At 36.5% G+C, this 19,498-nt stretch overlaps 1 protein-coding gene across 1 annotated transcript; it reads left to right on the top strand.

Moving 5' to 3' along the window:
• Positions 1-52: 52 nt before the first annotated feature.
• Positions 53-19,080, top strand: LOC106067703 (uncharacterized). Its single transcript, XM_056009060.1, has 7 exons — positions 53-138; positions 314-431; positions 4,158-4,325; positions 6,372-6,506; positions 8,782-9,069; positions 14,584-14,643; positions 16,737-19,080. The coding sequence occupies exons 2-7, from the start codon at positions 353-355 to the stop codon at positions 17,012-17,014; spliced, it is 1,008 nt and encodes a 335-aa protein (XP_055865035.1). The 5' UTR covers positions 53-138; positions 314-352; the 3' UTR covers positions 17,015-19,080.
• The last annotated feature ends 418 nt before the right edge of the window (positions 19,081-19,498 follow it).

Below are 19,498 nucleotides of genomic sequence, written 5' to 3'. Positions count from 1 at the left end.
GAAGGTTAGTTTGCTTTACATGGATCTATATTTATACTGACACGAACAACATAACTGGTATTACATAAATGTGTGCCTTGTCGAAAGGTTGACTGTTTACAAGAGGATATGTTTTTTTTTTCGTTTCATGGGAAAGAAGTCACTATTTTAAAATATTCACCTTTAAAACGTATTCAGTTGTCTAATAATATATAAAATACATTCATTTCTTCTAGGAAATCGTGTAACTATTAATGTAATTATTACCATGTCATAACCATAGGTCATAACATATTGTTTCAAAAAAATCTAGGTGAATAATTTATTCATTCAGAAGAACCCTGACAAAACCAACAAGTCAAGATAGACAATCATGTTGGATAAAAGTAGGCCTACAGGCTTAAGCCTATCTCCAATTGGAATAGGACTTATGATTATGTTTTTGTTACACAGTAAGTTATCTCAAGCATTTAGGGAAGAAAGAACACTTACAAATTTAGTGATTTTACTAAATGATGTCACTCTAGTTTAAAGTGTATATTCGTTTGTTATAATACATCTCACGGCTCTATTTAGTGTCTGTTTTAGTTTCTTTCTTTTCTTGAGGGGTACCAAATAAATGATTATACATTCCAATATTGGACTAACCAAGCTTAAATAGCATTTTAGTTTTATGTACTTGATTATCATATCTTATCTTATACAATACAGACGTTACTTCAAAAAAAGATGATTACGTCCTACGCGTCAGCATTTAGTCATGCATATTAACCAATGACCTAAATTCTGTTAAGTCACTGGTTTTCCTCGTTAGCTCCATGATCTAATAGCACTAGGGCCGGGGTCGGCAACCTGCGGCTCGCGAGCCACATGCGGCTCTTTGGATGAGAAGCTGCGGCTCTTTAGTTCCATGCGCAAATATTATTTATTTTATCAAAAGATTTTAAAAAAATAGTTCTGAATCGTTTAAAGACGATTTGGCACCGATTAGATCTCTCAGCCACTTGTACTCGCTTTTCACCAAACCCATCCCCCATTACACACGTCGTCCCTTCTGTCAGTCCGTTGGATGTTTCTATGAAGGATTTAATTCGCTTTTGAGGCAAGACGAATTGACATCTTCACCACTCGCTTTAGCTGTGTATAGTTTGTTGTTTCAAGTAAATGAGTTAGAAGCGAATTATCTTCTTAAAGTTAGAAGCAATCTACAATTAGTGCTAATCCTGTTGTACCACTACAAGTTGAAAAATGAGGCAAACCATTTACAGATGACGAGTATGTCAAAGACTGCTTCCTGCCTGCATCGGAAGAACTGTTTCGTAATTTCAAAAACAAACCAGAAAAAAAAAATCAAAGATTTGCTACTATCGGCTAAAATAGTACAAGATAGAATAGCTATAGAATAGAATGTCTTCAAATGTAACATATTTGCAGGTGGAAGATATTCAACTTTCTTCTGTCTTATAACTTGCTATAGATTAGTCTTGAGACATAAAAGACAAGCACGAGTTGCCCTTTTTGTCAGGTATATGTTTTCCCAAGGCCCAAAAGAAGAAATTGTCTCGTGTTAAACTAGACGAGATGTAGCCAACGCCATGCAAAATACCTTGAAAACATTAAAATGGATTAACTAAAATCGTTTCAATAACAACTGATGGAGCCAGAAATATGACAGGAACAAATAAAAGGGCAACAACGATTTTTCGGAGCAAAATAAACCATGAAATTCTCACGTTTTCCTGTATAATTTGGAAGTGCTTTGTGCCTAAAACGATTCCAACCGAAACAGCTGAGGCATAAATTTGGTAATCAGGATTTTAAATATCATCTTGTCAAAAACAGTCTACCATGGTCAGTTTAAAGAATTCTCAAACGAAATGGAGACTCAGTATTCCGACCTCCTTCTTCCCAACAAAGTGCGATGGCTTTCCAAAGGTTGAAACGTTTGGCTTTGTGCTTAAATGAAATAAATACATTCCTAAATGAAAAAATGCATTAATCATCATCCTGAATTAGAGAATGACAAATGGTTGCAAGCATTTTACTTTATGGTGGATAAAACAATAAATGACTGAATTTAAAGCTGCAAGGAAAAGGAAACCCATCATATGGTTTGGTAGAAGAATTTGTTTGTTTTGAATAAAAATTAATTCTTTTTGCAGAAGATATTCAGAGCCGTGAGTTACTTCATTTTGAATGTCTAGCTTTTGACATTAATTACTTCAGCACATTTAGAAAAAAATTCAAAGATGTTTTTCTTGACAGAGATGAGCAGTTCGAAACCAAAAAAAAAAACAAAAAAAACAACATTAGAACATTTCTAGTAATTCCTTCTTTCAAAACAAATAGTAACGAAATCCACATTGATCCATTTGGAATTGATAAGCCTACTGGATCTCTAGAAATGCAATTGATCGATTTAAAAAGAAAAATTTTAGTGTATTAGATAATTTACAGAGTTAAAAAAGCAAGTTACAAGTGTTGGAAGTCCAGAAATGTATGTATGTAACGCAACAAAAGTGGACAGCTTTAAAAGGAATAATAATAATAATAATAATAATCTTTATTATCCGTATGGAATGTCGCTAGTTGATTCGGCGCATGGAATAATCTCCCAGATTTCTACAGTGAAGTGAAGTTGGCATTTAGGGTGCTGACATTGGACTGACCTAATTAGTGCGAGAAAGCGTTCTCTTGCATAAATATAAATGAAAATTGAAAGTCGTGTTTGAAACTAAAAACAAGTTATGAGCCGAATGTATCCAAACTTTTTAAAACCATGCAAAGCCAAAGCTCCCATTGAATTAGTGTTGTAATTAAATGTTTAACTGCTTTAGCTGTTACTGAAATAAAAAAAAAATTATCTAAGGATGCAATATATATAGTCTATCTCTCTTTCTCTCTCTCTCTCTATTTATATATATATGTATAATATGTTGTGAAAAAACACTACTTATCTATGAATAAATAGATTCGTGTTTTTCCGATAAAAAAGTGTGTCAGTACTATTTATAATTGGCAAGAAAAAACTTTGTGGCTCTTTAAAAACTTAGAAATTTTGTAAATTGTCATTTTTGGCTCTTCCGCCTCAAAAGGTTGCCGACCCCTGCACTAGGGAAGAAGATTGATTTGTAAACATTTCTATTAATTAACACTACTGCTTAGGTTGATTTCTTAAATATTTCATCAATATGGCGGTTTACTACAACACCTAGATATTTGACTTTTAGTCTGAGAAGCTGATTCAAAATAAAGAAGTAGTTATTTTAATTTTTTTAAATTTTAATCATTGTTTTTTTTTTTCTGGATGGAAAGACATGTTCCAATTTGATCCTCATTCCTGTAAGAAGCATGTATTGTGTTGTTCGTATTGTCCTAGATATAGATCTATATTGTGCAATCATCTGGAAATAATCACACGTTTGCTTCTGCACTAATGCATTTAGGTATATATATATATATATATATATATATATATATATATATATATATATATATATATATATATATAGTTCGTCCATCGTGGTTCGATGATGACCACTTTGTCATCCAGGGGGCTGAGGGCTTTGCACTGGGGTTTTGTGCCTCATCATGTGGCTGGTGAGACCTATGTGAGCCCGGAATGTTCGGCCGCACACTGGGCAGGTTATTCCAGCTGGAGCTAGTGTCGTTTGCCTTGCTTTTCTTTTCTGGCGTTTTTCTTCTGCCAGCGTTGTTCTCTTTTCCTCAGCAACCTGTGCGCCAGTTTTCACAGCGCGACGCCATGACGCTCTGTCATGTGCCTCTGTCCCCCAGGTGCCTGGGTCTATGCTGAACGCTTTCAGAGAAGCTTTGAGGGTGTCCCTGAAGCGTTTTCTTTGACCACCTTGCGAGCGCTTTCCTTCGCTTAGTTGGCCATAAAAGACTCGTTTAGGGATGCGGCGGTCTTTCATTCTGCAGACGTGTCCTGCCCATCGCAGCTGGGACTGCATCAGGATTGTGTGGATGCTTTGCAGACCCGCTCTTCGAAAGACTTCAGTATCTGGTATTTTGTCCGATTACGATAAATAGGTGTGTAAAAGTTCAACTCTATCCCAGTATGGGATTGGGAGAAATAACATGTAACAAAATTGTAGCCTACCGAACAGACATTGACATTCGCTTTGTAAGAAACTAACAATTTCTTCTTTTTCTTTTAGTTCCATGCCACGGGCAATCAGTGATCAATGTAACAGAAGGACAAAACTTGACTCTCGAATGTGGGATCAAAATTAACCGTCACGGTCTAAGAAAGGGGATAGTTACCAGTAACGGCCAAACAGTGTCCAAGTGTGAATTTGAAAGATGCTTTAACAGTTATCCAGACAGTAAGTGTGAAAATATAACATTTATCCAGATAGTAGACCTAGATTAAACAATCAAACATATTTAAATGCCCAGTGTTAAGTCTATAACACTGTTCAAATAGTAGACCTAGATTAAACAATCAAACATATGGCCAGTGTGAAGTCTATAACACTGTTCAGATAGTAAAACAATTTTATAACGATGGAACAGGAATATTAATGTGTAAGACTCCAGCTATAAATAACTGTTTTTATAGTAGAAACGTGCTCAGTTATGAACACTACACACAATCTTTACAAACAGTTTAGACACACAGTCTAAACACACAGACCAAACACACAATCTAAACACACACACCATACACAGTCTAAACACACAGACCAAACAAAGTCTAAACACACAGACCAAACACAGTCTAAACACACAGACCAAACACACAATCTAAACACACATACCACACAGTCTAAATACACAGACCAAACACAGTCTAAACACACAGACCAAACACAGTCTAAACACACAGATCAAACACAATCTAAACACACAGACAAAACACACAATCTAAATACACATACCAAACACAGTCTAAACACACAGTCTAAACACACAGACCAAACACAGTCTAAACACACAGTTTAAACACACAGATCAAACACACAGTCTAAACATACAGTTTAAACACACAAGTCTTCAAAAAAGTTTACACACAGTCTAAACACACAGGCTGAACACAGTTTAAACATTTCTAAACACACAGTCTAGACTCTAGATCGAAGCGTAGCAAGTTACCTGTAGGCCCGTGTTCAAAAATGTGTTGCCCCCCCCCCTCCCACACACATAAAACAAATTTAAATGTTTGACAAAAAAATCTATTTGTCTGTATATTGACTTGCAGACATTCCAATGAGAGTAGTTTTAAATCGCTTTTATAAAAGTGAAAAAAATGGATCATGCGCACGAGCCATGGGCCCAAACGCAATGAAATCCCCACTTGCCATTGTTGTTACCTCACTGGCTGCGTGCCCCTAATAGTCGTGGGCCCGGGTGGGTGCATTGAACCCCTTCGCGACTGGTCTAGAGTCTACATGATGTTAGTTAACAGTGCTGTATAAAGTAAATAATTGTTATTATTATAGCACAGAGTTTTAACAGTCTAAACACAGACTAAAGTTTAAACACGCAGTCTAAAGACACAGCAACCAGAGTGGCAACCTGGTCGTGCGGTATGCGATCTGGACTGTCGTTCGGAGTTGTCGATGGTTCCGGGTTCGCACCCTGCTCTCTGCCATCCCCGTCGTCTTACGGGAAATTTGGACTAGGAAGTAAATTATCTTCAGCTCTGAAAGAAACACCCAAAACATAGAAAACATCCGAAATATGGAAACATCCGAAATATGGAAACATCCGAAATATGGAAACATCCGAAACATAGAAAACTTCCGAAAACATGGAAAACAACCAAAAACATCCGAAAACATGGAAAACAACCGAAACATGGAAAACATCCGAAAACATGGAAAACAACCGAAACATGGAAAACAACCGAAACATGGAAAACAACCGAAACATGGAAAACAACCGAAACATGGAAAACAACCGAAACATGGAAAACATCCGAAAACATGGAAAACAACCGAAACATGGAAAACATCCGAAAACATGGAAAACAACCGAAACATGGAAAACAACCGAAACATGGAAAACAACTGAAACATGGAAAACAACCGAAACATGGAAAACAACCGAAACATGGAAAACAACCGAAACATGGAAAACAACCGAAACATGGAAAACAACCGAAACATGGAAAACAACCGAAACATGGAAAACAAACATTTTACAGTCTAAACACGCAGACACGTCTAATTATTTCATTCAAACTATTACGCCTACACATTTCGATCGAGTAACTTGAGTGAGTATCCAGATTTGTCCTTCTATATTTGTCCTAAGATTATCACTGCTATGATACTATCAACAGAGAAATATTAAATAATCGAATACAATAAATTGTGTGCATAGTCGTTTATTTTTTTTATTAAAGCTAAATGTATTTTTTTCCACAGAGTTTCGGGCAAGTTTTAAACGTGAAATATCCGATTACAGGCGACCCAGATCAATAGTTCTAGAAGTTTTCAATGTTACAAGAGATCTCTCCAGGATCGAATGTGGTTCCGACCAATGGGATCTTATTGTTACAGGTAGGGACAGTTTAGTGTTGTGGTTTTAAATAGGTGGAGATAATCACTATTTCAAGCACACCTTAAATCACACTTTAAATTACACTTTAAATCACACTTTTAATTACACTTTACATCACACTTTTAATTACACTTTAAATCACACTTTTAATTACACTTTAAATCACACTTTTAATTACACTTTAAATCACACTTTTAATTACACTGTAAATCACACTTTTAATTACACTGCAAATCACACTTTTAATTACACTGTAAATCACGCTTTTAATTACACTTTTAATTACACTGTAAATCACACTTTTAATTACACTGTAAATCACACTTTAAATCACACTTTAAATCACACGTTTAATTACACTTTAAATCACACTTTTCATTTACACTTTAAATCACACTTTTAATTAAACTGTAAATCACACTTTAAATCACACTTTTAATTACACTTTAAATCACACTTTTAATTACACTTTACATCACACTTTTAATTACACTTTATATCACGCTTCACACGTTCAGTCTATAAGTAAAACGTCTCATAAGCCTCTTCTTGTTGTCTCGTATTTGCTGCTTTAAAATCTTACTCGTCTCTCTCTCTCTGGTTTTCGCCATTCAGACAGTAGCTATGCTGCATTCCATACAATTCAATTCAGAGCTATTGTTTCCCACAGTATTCCCAGTTTTATAATGTTGATGCCGATGCTGGCTGCATGAACTATCTTACTCGGCAAACCTCACTTATTCAAATGCGACATTTAAAATAATATCAATGTTATTGACAACGGACAAACAATATGAACTAGTAAGAACGATGATTTTTTTTTTTTTTTTTTACAAAGCTTTTACCTATTCACTCTGTCTGTGTGTCTGTCTGTCTGACATAATTATTCACTGACGTTGACAAGACATAGATCAATAAAAAATATAGTAATCCATTAGACAATTAATTACTGGTAATTTATTATTTTGTTTAATAGCAACAAGCAAGTATTCACATAAATGGCTTAATTTGTTGGGTTTAGTCCCATTAATATAACGCTATTTTTATCTCAAGCATTCTCCGGTCAAGTTGATATTTTTTTAAAAATTTATTGTACCTAACAAAACACGAATCAAAAAACAAAAATACCATATTAGTCAATTAATTATTGGTAATTATATATATATATTTTATCAAATAAGGGAAATAACATTATTGGTAGATATAGTTTTAAGTTTTAATGAGGAGTTCCTTCCCTTTAGATAAGCTTTTTTTTTTTTTTTTTTTTTAAGAGGGATTTTTTAATATTTTGCTTGTTTTCAGTCATAATTAATTTTTTTTTTAATTTAAAAAGTAATATAAAAAGAAAATTTGTTTTTTAAAACCTATAATATCTCAATCTATGCAATTCTTGCTTTGCTTTATGACTGCATTTATGACTGCAAGGAGTCTTTCTAGTCAACTCTACACAATCATGCATCTAAAATTTTGATTTATTTAGCTGACCTGAAACTTGTGGGCAAAATGTCCATGTCTATTCGTTTATTCCAATATATGTTTAATGAATACAATGATCCATAGGAGTCGAGTGTGAAAATTCCCGCTGAAGCCGTGTGACGTAATTTGTCAAACTACTCTTATATTGAATGAAGAGACTTAACTTTATTTTAAGTTGATTAAAGCATTGTGAAAATATATAACGGCCAGAACAGAATTTTTAACCGTGTGGCACATAAACTATCAAATTTACAAGAGAATCAACAAAATACTAGGACCATTTCCACACATCTTTTTTTTTTATATTCTTCTGCCTAAGGAGGAGAGCTGGATAAAGTTTATATGCAGTTCCTAATTAAGTCCCTTAATTTTAAGTATTTTATTTTTGTTATAATTTCAGCTTTTAAAGTTCTAGTTTGTTGACTTTAAAACAAGTTAATTAGGCCTAATATCACATAATGATATATTATCGAAAATTAATGGTAATGTTAAAAAAAGCTTGGTCGCTGGACCTGTAGATGCAAGCTAGAATCTTGGGTTTTTTTTTGAGCGTCTGTATCCCCAGCACGTCTATGTGTCCACCAAACTTTTACGAATACCTGCCATTAGTTGGCGAAAGTAAATTAGTTTTTTTTTTCTGTGTGCTGGTCACATGACACCCTCGTGATTCACCACCCATAGAAATACATTGGCGCCACGTCAGCAACGATATGGACCGCGAGGTCTGAACAGGGTAGGACTCCTATTGGCTAGATTTATGTTTTGCGGTGGTCAATAGTTTCTCTACTTTCTCTACAGCTAAATCGTCAAGTTTAACTCTCACGAGCGACTACGGATCGGAGGACATCTCTGTCCCTGCTGGAAGTCACGTGTGCTTCATGTGCAAGATAACGCTTGGTTCCGACGGTCTAGATCCAGGCTCTCTGATCCTGTACAGGGACGACTTCACCAATGTTCTATACTCTACCTCAAGTTCTGAATCACTGACTTACTGCCTGGGTGATTTGGTTTGCGGCTCATCTTTTGTTGTAGGCTGTCAAGAAGAACATCTTTCGGCCGTGGAAATGAAAGTGAGAGTAGAGAAATGTAAGTGACCTTTTCAGATAGATATATAGGCCAGTTAGATAAGAGATGCTTGTTTGTCTTTTTAAAAAAAAAACAAGTTTCTATTGTTTTATGTATATTGCTTGCATTTATTTGCGATGGAATGTTAGTGTCTAAATAGCCTTCAAAGGAATGCGTTATTTGAGTTTTAGTTACAAAGACTAATTGTGTAGACTGGAGAGACAAGAGGGTGTATGCGTCAATGTCTGGATGAGTGATAGATGTTTATTGATACGGGTGGGTGATACGGGTGGGTAATACGGGTGGGTGATACGGGTGGGTAATACGGGTGGGTGATACGGGTGGGTAATACGGGTGGGTGATACGGGTGGGTGACTGTGAGACGCGAGGCAAAAAAGATGTCCACGTGGTATTTTTGTACAGATTCCTATGAAATAGTACGGGTGGAGAAAAAAAGGGATTTATGGCCTGATTTTACGTTAATGTTAATTAGAGCTTGGAGCTTGTAGAGAGTTAGAGCTTGTAGAGAGTTAGAGCTTGTAGAGAGTTAGAGCTTGTAGAGAGTTAGAGCTTGTAGAGAGTTAGAGCTTGGAGCTTGTAGAGAGTTAGAGCTTGTAGAGAGTTAGAGCTTGTAGAGAGTTAGAGCTTGGAGCTTGTAGAGAGTTAGAGCTTGTAGAGAGTTAGAGCTTGGAGCTTGTAGAGAGTTAGAGCTTGTAGAGAGTTAGAGCTTGTAGAGAGTTAGAGCTTGTAGAGAGTTAGAGCTTGTAGAGAGTTAGAGCTTGTAGAGAGTTAGAGCTTGTAGAGAGTTAGAGCTTGTAGAGAGTTAGAGCTTGTAGAGAGTTAGAGCTTGTAGAGAGTTAGAGCTTGTAGAGAGTTAGAGCTTGGAGCTTGTAGAGAGTTAGAGCTTGTAGAGAGTTAGAGCTTGTAGAGAGTTAGAGCTTGGAGCTTGTAGAGAGTTAGAGCTTGTAGAGAGTTAGAGCTTGTAGAGAGTTAGAGCTTGGAGCTTGTAGAGAGTTAGAGCTTGTAGAGAGTTAGAGCTTGTAGAGAGTTAGAGCTTGTAGAGAGTTAGAGCTTGTAGAGAGTTAGAACTTGTAGAGAGTTAGAGCTTGTAGAGAGTTAGAGCTTGGAGCTTGTAGAGAGTTAGAGCTTGTAGAGAGTTAGAGCTTGTAGAGAGTTAGAGCTTGTAGAGAGTTAGAGCTTGTAGAGATTTAGAGCTTGTAGAGAGTTACAGCTTGTAGAGAGTTAGAGCTTGTAGAGAGTTAGAACTTGTAGAGAGAGCTTGTAGAGAGTTAGAGCTTGTAGAGAGTTAGAGCTTGTAGAGAGTTAGAGCTTGTAGAGAGTTAGAGCTTGTAGAGAGTTAGAGCTTGTAGAGAGTTAGAGCTTGTAGAGAGTCAGAGCTTGTAGAGAGTTAGAGCTTGTAGAGAGTTAGAGCTTGTAGAGAGTTAGAGCTTGTAGAGAGTTAGAATTTGTAGAGAGTTAGAGCTTGTAGAGAGTTAGAGCTTGTAGAGAGTTAGAGCTTGTAGAGAGTTAGAATTTGTAGAGAGTTAGAGCTTGTAGAGAGTTAGAATTTGTAGAGAGTTAGAGCTTGTAGAGAGTTAGAGCTTGTAGAGAGTTAGAGCTTGTAGAGAGTTAGAGCTTGTAGAAAGTTAGAGCTTGTAGAGAGTCAGAGATTGGAGCTTGTAGAGAGAGTTAGAATTCGGAGAGCTTGTAGAACGAATAATAGAAAGTTTGTAGAAGTTGCAGCTGTACAGAGAATCGAAGTTAGTGGGTACAGAGAATAGAGTTGGAGTTGAGTTGTAAAGTTTTTTGTATAATAAAAATATTTTGAAACTGCTACAACGTACACTTGCCCTTGCATAGAAATTATCAACAGTTAAAAAGAACCCGCATCATAACACGAATGTATATCCGCGGGTTACGCCCGCTATAAGCTGAGTAGGATGGAAATATACATATGTCGATTTATTTATCTTGTAGGCCTATTCTTCTAGCTTTCCTTTGACCCGGGATTGAACAGGATCAAATGATAACTATATGTGGTTGTGTCTGACAAAAATTGTTTCAAGGCAATGAACATGAGATTACTGTCGCTATGAGTTTATATCTCCCATTTTATTAATTATCAACTGCTGGCTACTTAGATTTTATATCTGTATGTATATGGAACTCACTCCCCATTGATCTCAGACAGACAACATGCTACACCACTTTTAAGAAGAACATTAAGACCTATCTGTTTAAAACTTTTTTAGATTAACTGTCATTTTAGCTCTCGTGTTTATGTTTGTAATGTTGTTACAGCGCCTTGAGACTACATTTTGTTTGTTAACAGCGCTTTATAAATAAAATTATTATTATGTTAGAAATGAACGAGTAGTCATTCTCTGGCGCTGCCAGGGTCGAGTTTCGCTAAAGAGAAACAAAATTATTATTATTATTATTATTATTATAAGACATGTTAATTTCTGTTTTTATAATTCTCCCTGCAAAGCATACCACTGTACACCAGATTTAGCGGGTCAATAAATTTTATTATTAATATTTTAAGCAATATCTGCCCTGACTGGGTTTAGATTTGTTAGTCTGTGTTCTCTCCTTGACCTATGTTCTAATGATGCGGCAGGTCTGTAACAGTAATATCCCCTAACTGGTTAAAGTATCATAATAGACACGTTTGCATATAATTAGCTTAGATTTAGGTCTGTGGCTAGTATGTTTTGGACATTGTTTCCCAAACTGAGTGGTTACCGTGTTGGCTTGAGAAGCCTGAGATGACTTTAGCCCACTAGTTTGAATTCCATTTTTTTTTTATAAATACATTTTAAAAACTATCACCCAGATACGTCGTCCTTTCTCCCCCCCCCCCCCACCCCTTTCCAACTGGTCCAGACAAGTGATAGGATCATAGCGTAGTGAGAAAGCTAAAAGCATGAAATTGTGCTAAACAAAAACAATGGGCAAAATATTTCTAATCGCACAGATTTATTATTGTTAATCTAGATCTATTACAAATTTAATTACATGACTGATCCCAACTAATTGATACACTTAATATAAGCTTTGTTTTTTTTAAACAGTATTTTTTTTTTGTATTTTGCTTGTTCCACTTTCATGTCACATCTGATGGGTGTCTGTCACCAGTGCGGTTAACATTTCTTGCGACCCACCCCCTCCTCCCTCTGCAACACAATCAATGTAACACCTCTATTACTGGTCAATTTATTGGATGTTACTTTGGGTTCTTGTCTGCGTGTCTTGAGTCTTAAGTAGGACTGATAACATTAGTATTCACCAGTCAACACTCTTTGTCTACATTTATTCATAGAAAATAATACATAGGCAATCCAGTCATAAAGGCGCAATGAATGAATAAACAATAGCTTCAGAAATAAGTTACAATCTATAACTCCGAAGTCCAAAAGTATGAATGCATTTCACAAAGAAACTTAAATACAAATCTTAATACAATAAAAAAAGCTAACAAGATCCTCGAAATAAAGAATCACCCTTTGTGTCAGGATTTTGTGATTTTACCATCACAAAAGAGATACAAGACACCGATAGCAAAGACAAACAGACACAAACACTCTTTTGTTCCCCTGGCAATCAAATCATTAAATAAGAACAATCTGGTATAAACTTTGTCACATGTAAATTATGAGTGAGTCTGGTGTGAATGTACACTTTGGTTTCTTATAGTTATAATGTTTTTTGTTTGGTGTAATGCACAAATTGTAAGACAAATTTCCTTACGGATAATAAAGATTATTATTATTATTATGTTAGAAATGAACGAGTAGTCATTCTCTGGCGCTGCCAGGGTCGAGTTTCGCTAAAGAGAAACAAAATTCATCGTAGTCCCTTTAACAGTTTCCACTGAGGAATTTTCTGGTGATGTGGCAGGTCTGCAGCAGTACCGCCCTCTGACAGGCAACGAAGATGTTCCTAAGAATGTTAAGGGCCTTGAAGGTGTCTTTGAGGTCAGTTGTTATTATCCCCTCGGTTGATATAACAATGGGGTATATTGTTATTTTGGACAATTTCCATAGACGCTTAATCGCCAAGCCTAGGTTCCCATATTTTCTTTGTTTTTCTATCTCAGTTTTTCTTAAATTGTGAGACAGTGGTACGGCGATATCGATAATGGTAGCGGTTTTTTCTTTTTTATCGATGAACAGCAGATCCGGGCGATTGAAATCTACCGTTTTGTCGGTCAGAATAGGCCTATCCCAGTACAGCAGATGATCAGTAGACTCGAGAACCTCTTGCGGAGAGTATTTATAATAAGGGGGAGTGTACTTACCGATCAATTTGTACGTCAAAGCCAAGTGTTGGTGTATTAACTTTGCAACTTGGTTATGGCGACCTAGGTATGCTGATTCTGATAGGGCTGGACATCCTGCCATAATGTGTTCAATCGACTCGCCCACATTTCCACATTTTCGGCATTTGTCGACAACATTGAGTTTCAGGATATGCTTCTCGTAATTTTTTGTCCTGATTACTCTGTCCTGTATTGCTGTAACAAAGCCTTCTGTTTCAGGGTAGAGATGACCTGCTTTGAGCCATGTTAAGGAAGCAGCCTTGTCGATGTTGTCCCCATGTAATGAAGCCGGAAATTTTCCGTGGAGTGTTTTTTCTTCCCATTGGCGAATCTCATGCCCTACGTCGTCCAAACCGATATTGACATCAGCATTGTGTAGGTTCAGAGGGGTTGCATCGGAGTCGTATTTCCGTAGGAAGGAAACTAATTTGTTGCTGGAGGCGAGCAGTTTTGATCGTATTTTTAAAACTTGCATCTTACACAATTTGAAGATGTTCTGCAATCCACGACCCCCATCCTTCCTGGGCAGGTATAACCTTATGGTGGAGGACTTGGGGTGTAGGCATCGAAACTTGGTTAGTAATTTTCTAGTGAGTCTGTCAATGTCATGTAGGTCGGTGTCAGTCCATTTGATCAAACCGAACGTGTAAAGGAGCACAGGGACGGCCCAGCTGTTTATTGCAGTGATGAGATTACTGCTAGACTTTGGTGTTGAGGATTTTATTAACTCTTTGCCTATATTTGCCAAGAAAGTCCTCTTTTAATTTCTTATGGTTTATCTTGGCATTCTGGTTTATTATTATTATTATTATGTCCTTCCTCTCTCAGCACCAAGTAACAACTAACTTACGAGCAGATGGCCTGATTCAGACCAAGAGCTTTTCCACGTAAAATGAACATGAAGTATATTTAGTGAACATAAGTCACTTCATGTCACAGTGATTCTCAAACAATGCTGTGACATCTTCCCTAAAAAAATAAAAAAATTCACGAGCCCTCTTAATAAATGCAAGTGAAAGCTTAACTAGACATTCTGTGTGGAATGCGTTGTCGTTTGAACTTGGCTTGGCAGTATTGAAAACCTTCTCCCAGATACCTCCACTGGTCCACAAATGAGATTTGGACCATAGCGCTCTGAGCATGCTATAAGCATGAAAGTAACGCCATATAGATCTAAAAGCTATAATTTATTTTTATTGCTCGTTTTACAGGTTTGAATGAGTATGAAGACGCTTCACCACAAAGTGACGATGTGACTTTTCCAGTGAATGGTAATGAGCATCTAACATTTACTTTACATCAAGGACTATACATTTGCCTTTAAAACTTTTTTTTTTGGACGGGTTGTTTCAATACTGATTTTAGTAAATGTAATGGACCTCATTCACCAATCGTAAACAAACAACATTTTGCCACTTGATAATATTGATAAAACAACGAAAAAAAAAGAAACTGTCACGTGACAGCCTGTGTGTATGACGTAATTTGCATAGAAGCGATAGAGAATCACGTGGCTAAATGTTGTGTGTTTACGGTTGGTGAATGAGGTCCATTGGTCGTTGGTCACTCTACACTACCTTCAACGTTTAACAAAAGGGGGGGGGGGAGATAACCCTAACGGTGTTAGGGTCTAACATAAAGAGACTGATCTTGAAAAAAAACAACGTGTGTGTGTGTGTGTGGGGGGGGGGGAAATGGAGGTCAATCTTTTTTTTTTTTTTACTATCACATATTAGCCTTTTTACACTATCTGGCTCTTCTTCTGCTTTTCCATTCTTATTCAAAATATTTTGTAGGCTGTAGGATACTTTTTAGTCCTGGGCCCTTTTTTTTCTATTATTTCCTGCAAATGTTCACATACAGTGTAGCACGTACCACCCATAACTATGTCTTGCACTTTTAATAAAGCTTCCAGCATTTCAATCGCCCCACCCCCCCCCTATTTTTTTTAGGCCAGTGTTTTCTAGTGTATCTTACGTTGAATTTGAAACTAAAGATAAAGGCACATTCCTCGTCCCATATGCTAATACAAATTTGTACAAATACTCCTTCTTCCCTAGTGCTATCAGAGCATGGAATGGGTTGCCTGAGCTAGCCAGGGAAAACCAGTGACTTGGCAGAATTTAAGTCATTGGTTAATATGCATGGCTAAATGCATGACGCGTAGGACGTAATCATCTTCTTTTTTGAAGTAACGTCTGTATTATATAAGATAAGATAACTGCCCACTATCGCTCTCTCAAGCTCGTTCCTTTCTGGCCTGTTAAACAAAATCCGGAACAAATTATATCGTTAATGAGAGTAATGAAATATAAGCCGGTATAGAGATTTCAAACTATCATTTACCATTTATATGCTATTATTTTAAAAATCCGTATTAAATTATTTTTGATAATTATTTTTTTTTTTTTGCGAAGTTTAAAGAAGAAAATGAAATGTAATATAAGTTAGAAGTGCAATGACAACATTTATTGACATCAATTTGCATTTTACCGAAACATCCGGAAAACCTATTCTAGATACTACAATTCTTGTGATATTTCAGAAGGAAAATTATAGGTGAAATAGTGAGCAAACTAGCCATTCATTCTTTTTTGTATGATCCAAAACGCACAAAAGTAAGCAACTGTTACCCTGACGTTGAAACTAAAAAGAAAATAAATACATTTTCTGAATATTTAAATATTTTTAAGCTGATAGTCCTTATTAATGGTGGCCAAGGACGGCTCACTACTGCACGAAAGTCGTGCATAGCGCGTGCGCAACATTTGTATACATTCTTAGCTTTTATGAACAAATATAAATGTTTTCTTTTCAATCGTAGTATCTAGTGTACAAAAACAAAAGTTAATTAATATTTATATTTGTTGTGAAAATGTTTTTGCTTGCATCTTATAAACATATATGAATGAGGGATTCTGAAAAGGCCAAAAAAGTTATCGCTCTTTGTTAAGAGTATCTCACTTTTAATGATGTATTGTTTTAGAAGTGGTTTATTTTTATGAAACAAAATCGCTTATGATTCAAAAAAAGATTTTAAAAGATCCATATTTTGTAAAAATAAAATTTTTGTAAAATGTTTTACATAATTCGGATGTTCCTTCAGAGTTGAAGATAGTTTACTTCCTAGTCCAAAACTCCCGCAGGACGACGGGGGATGGGAGCTGGCAGGGTTTGAACCCTCGACCGTCGATAAATCCGAACGACAGTCCAGCGCACAAACCGCACGACCAGGCAGCCATCTACTTAATACAAAAAAAAAGTTAGGGGTATAACAGTAAGGTATTAGGCCATGCTAGAGACTGGCCATTACCGTAAATATTACGTTTGTAAGTAACATATATATATACACATATTTTCTCAGATGGTGAACAGTTTGATAATCCCATTGCACGAAGTAGCCCGATTATCAACAGTATCGGTATCAAGGTTGGAGTATCTTTGGCTTGTATCCTCACTCTGATCGTTATCATCCTCATCGTCATTGTCCTGTGTCGTCGTGCTCGGACAAGGTCTAGAAAACACCAGCAAGACAACCCACCTGCCTACAGCGACATCTTCTTCGTCAACCCTACAACAGACCTCCCAGACTACGCCTCTCTGCCACCACCGTACAACGAGACCATTGCTCAACAACAGTAGACAACGGGAAGCCTACAGCCTTATTATTGTTGTGGCAAAATATGTAGGTCACAGGTGGAGCTGCGTAGCCACGGGAAATAACTGCACTCGTACATTTTCGGACTCGAAGACAAGCCTTATTATTATTATGTTGTTATTGTTGTACACTGAGTTATTATAGTCGGTGGCGTAGCTAGGGGTTTGGGGACCGGCGGGCTTGACCTCTTTATGACCTCTTTATGGGCCCCTGCAGTTTGATATTCAACACCATGACAGTAATATTTAAATTTCGGACACTCATTTGGGGGCCCCCTTAAGTGGAAGCCCAAGGGAATTTCAAATTAGGACCTCCACTCCCCCACCCTAGCTACGCCACTGATTATAGTAGATAAGCGTTTCTCAAGCTACATCTTTCTGTGTATAATTTTTTCATGTATCCACTCATTCGCCTTTTTAACAAGATACAAAATGAAAGTGATATTTTCTTGCCTTTCATAACTGTTATTTGCCAGTATTTCACACAGACACCAATTCAGTAGGTCACCGCATAGACTGAACGTTAGAAATATATGAAATGTATACACAGAGCTGATTGGTAATAACTTACTCTTCACATGAATTTTCTTTTTATAACCATTACTACTGCAGCTAATGCACACTTAGGTACACATGTAGATTTAGTTAGTAAACCGAAGTACACATGTAGATCTAGTTAGTAGACTTGTTACACATGTAGATCTAGTTAGTAAACCGAAGTACGCATGTAGATCTAGTTAGTAGACTTATTACACATGCAGATCTAGTAAACGCACTTAGGCACAAAGTATTGGATTAATTAGAGACGTCACTAGAATTTTGTCCAATTTTACCCTCTAGCAATGAAATGGGGCTGGAGATTATTTTCTTTGTATAAACTTGGTGTGAAGAATGTTGCCCGCAGTGTGTAAATAAAAAGTCTATTTCTATTTGTTTCGTTCATGTGGCCTGACAGTCAGTTGATCAACAAAAAAGCTTTTATTAAAAAACATTACATCTTGAGGAGAGAAGCAATACAAACACCACAGTTCACGAAGAAGATAATAACAAATATCTGCCTTCTGCCCGGCTAATGATTTCAAGTTTCAGTAACAATGTAACAAAGTAACAAAGTTCATATCCATATTCAATTAAGATAACATGTTTGAGTGAGTTGATGCGTTTAAATCAAAATATACGAAAGGCGTGAACTAAAGCGCCGAATTATATGTTCTTGCAGTAATTAACAGAGTAAAAGCCGGACATTTTTACGTTTTAGGCTAATGCCTGCCGGACGTCTAGTAACCCTAGATTTGCAGGTATTCGTCTCCCCATCTACTCTGTACTGTGTTAAGATTCGATTGGACTTCTTGCTTTGGATTTTATCTCGACTAATTAATTACAATGTCCTAATTGCATCAAAATAAACCAAAGAAATTAAAAAATATATATATACTTTGTAAAAGGACCAAAAATGCAAATGTGTATAAACATAATGGCTGTATCTGGAATATGTTCCTAAGTAATCCTCCATGTATTTTATTGATTTAGATCTATAGATTATTTAATATTTGACTACATAGTCGTGTTAAGAATTGTATGGCGTTCTTTCCCCCCAAAGCTCCTGAAATTCTCGCAGCCTTAGAACATACTCTTCACACCCTAGAACGAATTCGAGGCTGATCCCATTCCATGACTAACATAATAATAAGACATACTTCCTGTCAGCACAAGGTCGAGGTCGAAGGCCCAGCCAATCCAAAAGAAGATACCACTTTCTTTTCCAATCACAGTTGTAGAGCGGCAATAGGAAAGGAGCTGATGCGAAAAAGTGAACGGCTGCTGCAGAGACTACAACCCACCAGGGTTGGGCCTCCATGACACATTGCCAGGATACTGTCTTTTTCTAGCGTCATTTTAGCTCCGGCGGAAGCCACCTCGGAGCTCTCCCTTAACTCCCTCCCAGAATTCCCTGTCTGCTTAGATTGTTCACATCACCGATGAATTTTGATGTTAACCCATAACGCTAATCTATTATGTGCCTGTTAGTAATAAATCAAAATTGATAAAAATTTTCTGTTGTTTTTATTATTTACTAACAATGCATAAATTAGAGACAATAACTTTCATTATTCATTAGCTCCCCAAAAAACCAGAGCCAAAAAAAAAATCTTTCAGGTTTATTTTTCTAGTTCTTTGTTTGTGTCGTGTGTCTATGCATATGTATGAGTTAAGATTGGTTTAAATATCAAAACAGATCTTTGCAGTTGCAATGAAAGAAAGGATTATAAGTCATATACTAGGCCTACATCAGACTGTTGTTAAAAGACTTGAACGTTTGGCAAGATTTTTGTTTTCCTTTTTGACACTGCTGTGAGTTCTTCGATGCTAAAGATCTAAATGAAATCATATAAAATCCAGTGGAAATTTGAGGTTGTCTTGGTTCATAACTTCAATGAGGTGGCATGTAGTTTTAATTTTCTTTTTGTT

Source organism: Biomphalaria glabrata, chromosome 13 (genome assembly GCF_947242115.1).
Source record: "Biomphalaria glabrata chromosome 13, xgBioGlab47.1, whole genome shotgun sequence".
Classification (NCBI taxonomy): domain Eukaryota; kingdom Metazoa; phylum Mollusca; class Gastropoda; family Planorbidae; genus Biomphalaria; species Biomphalaria glabrata.
This window is presented reverse-complemented; position numbering and strand designations above follow the sequence as displayed.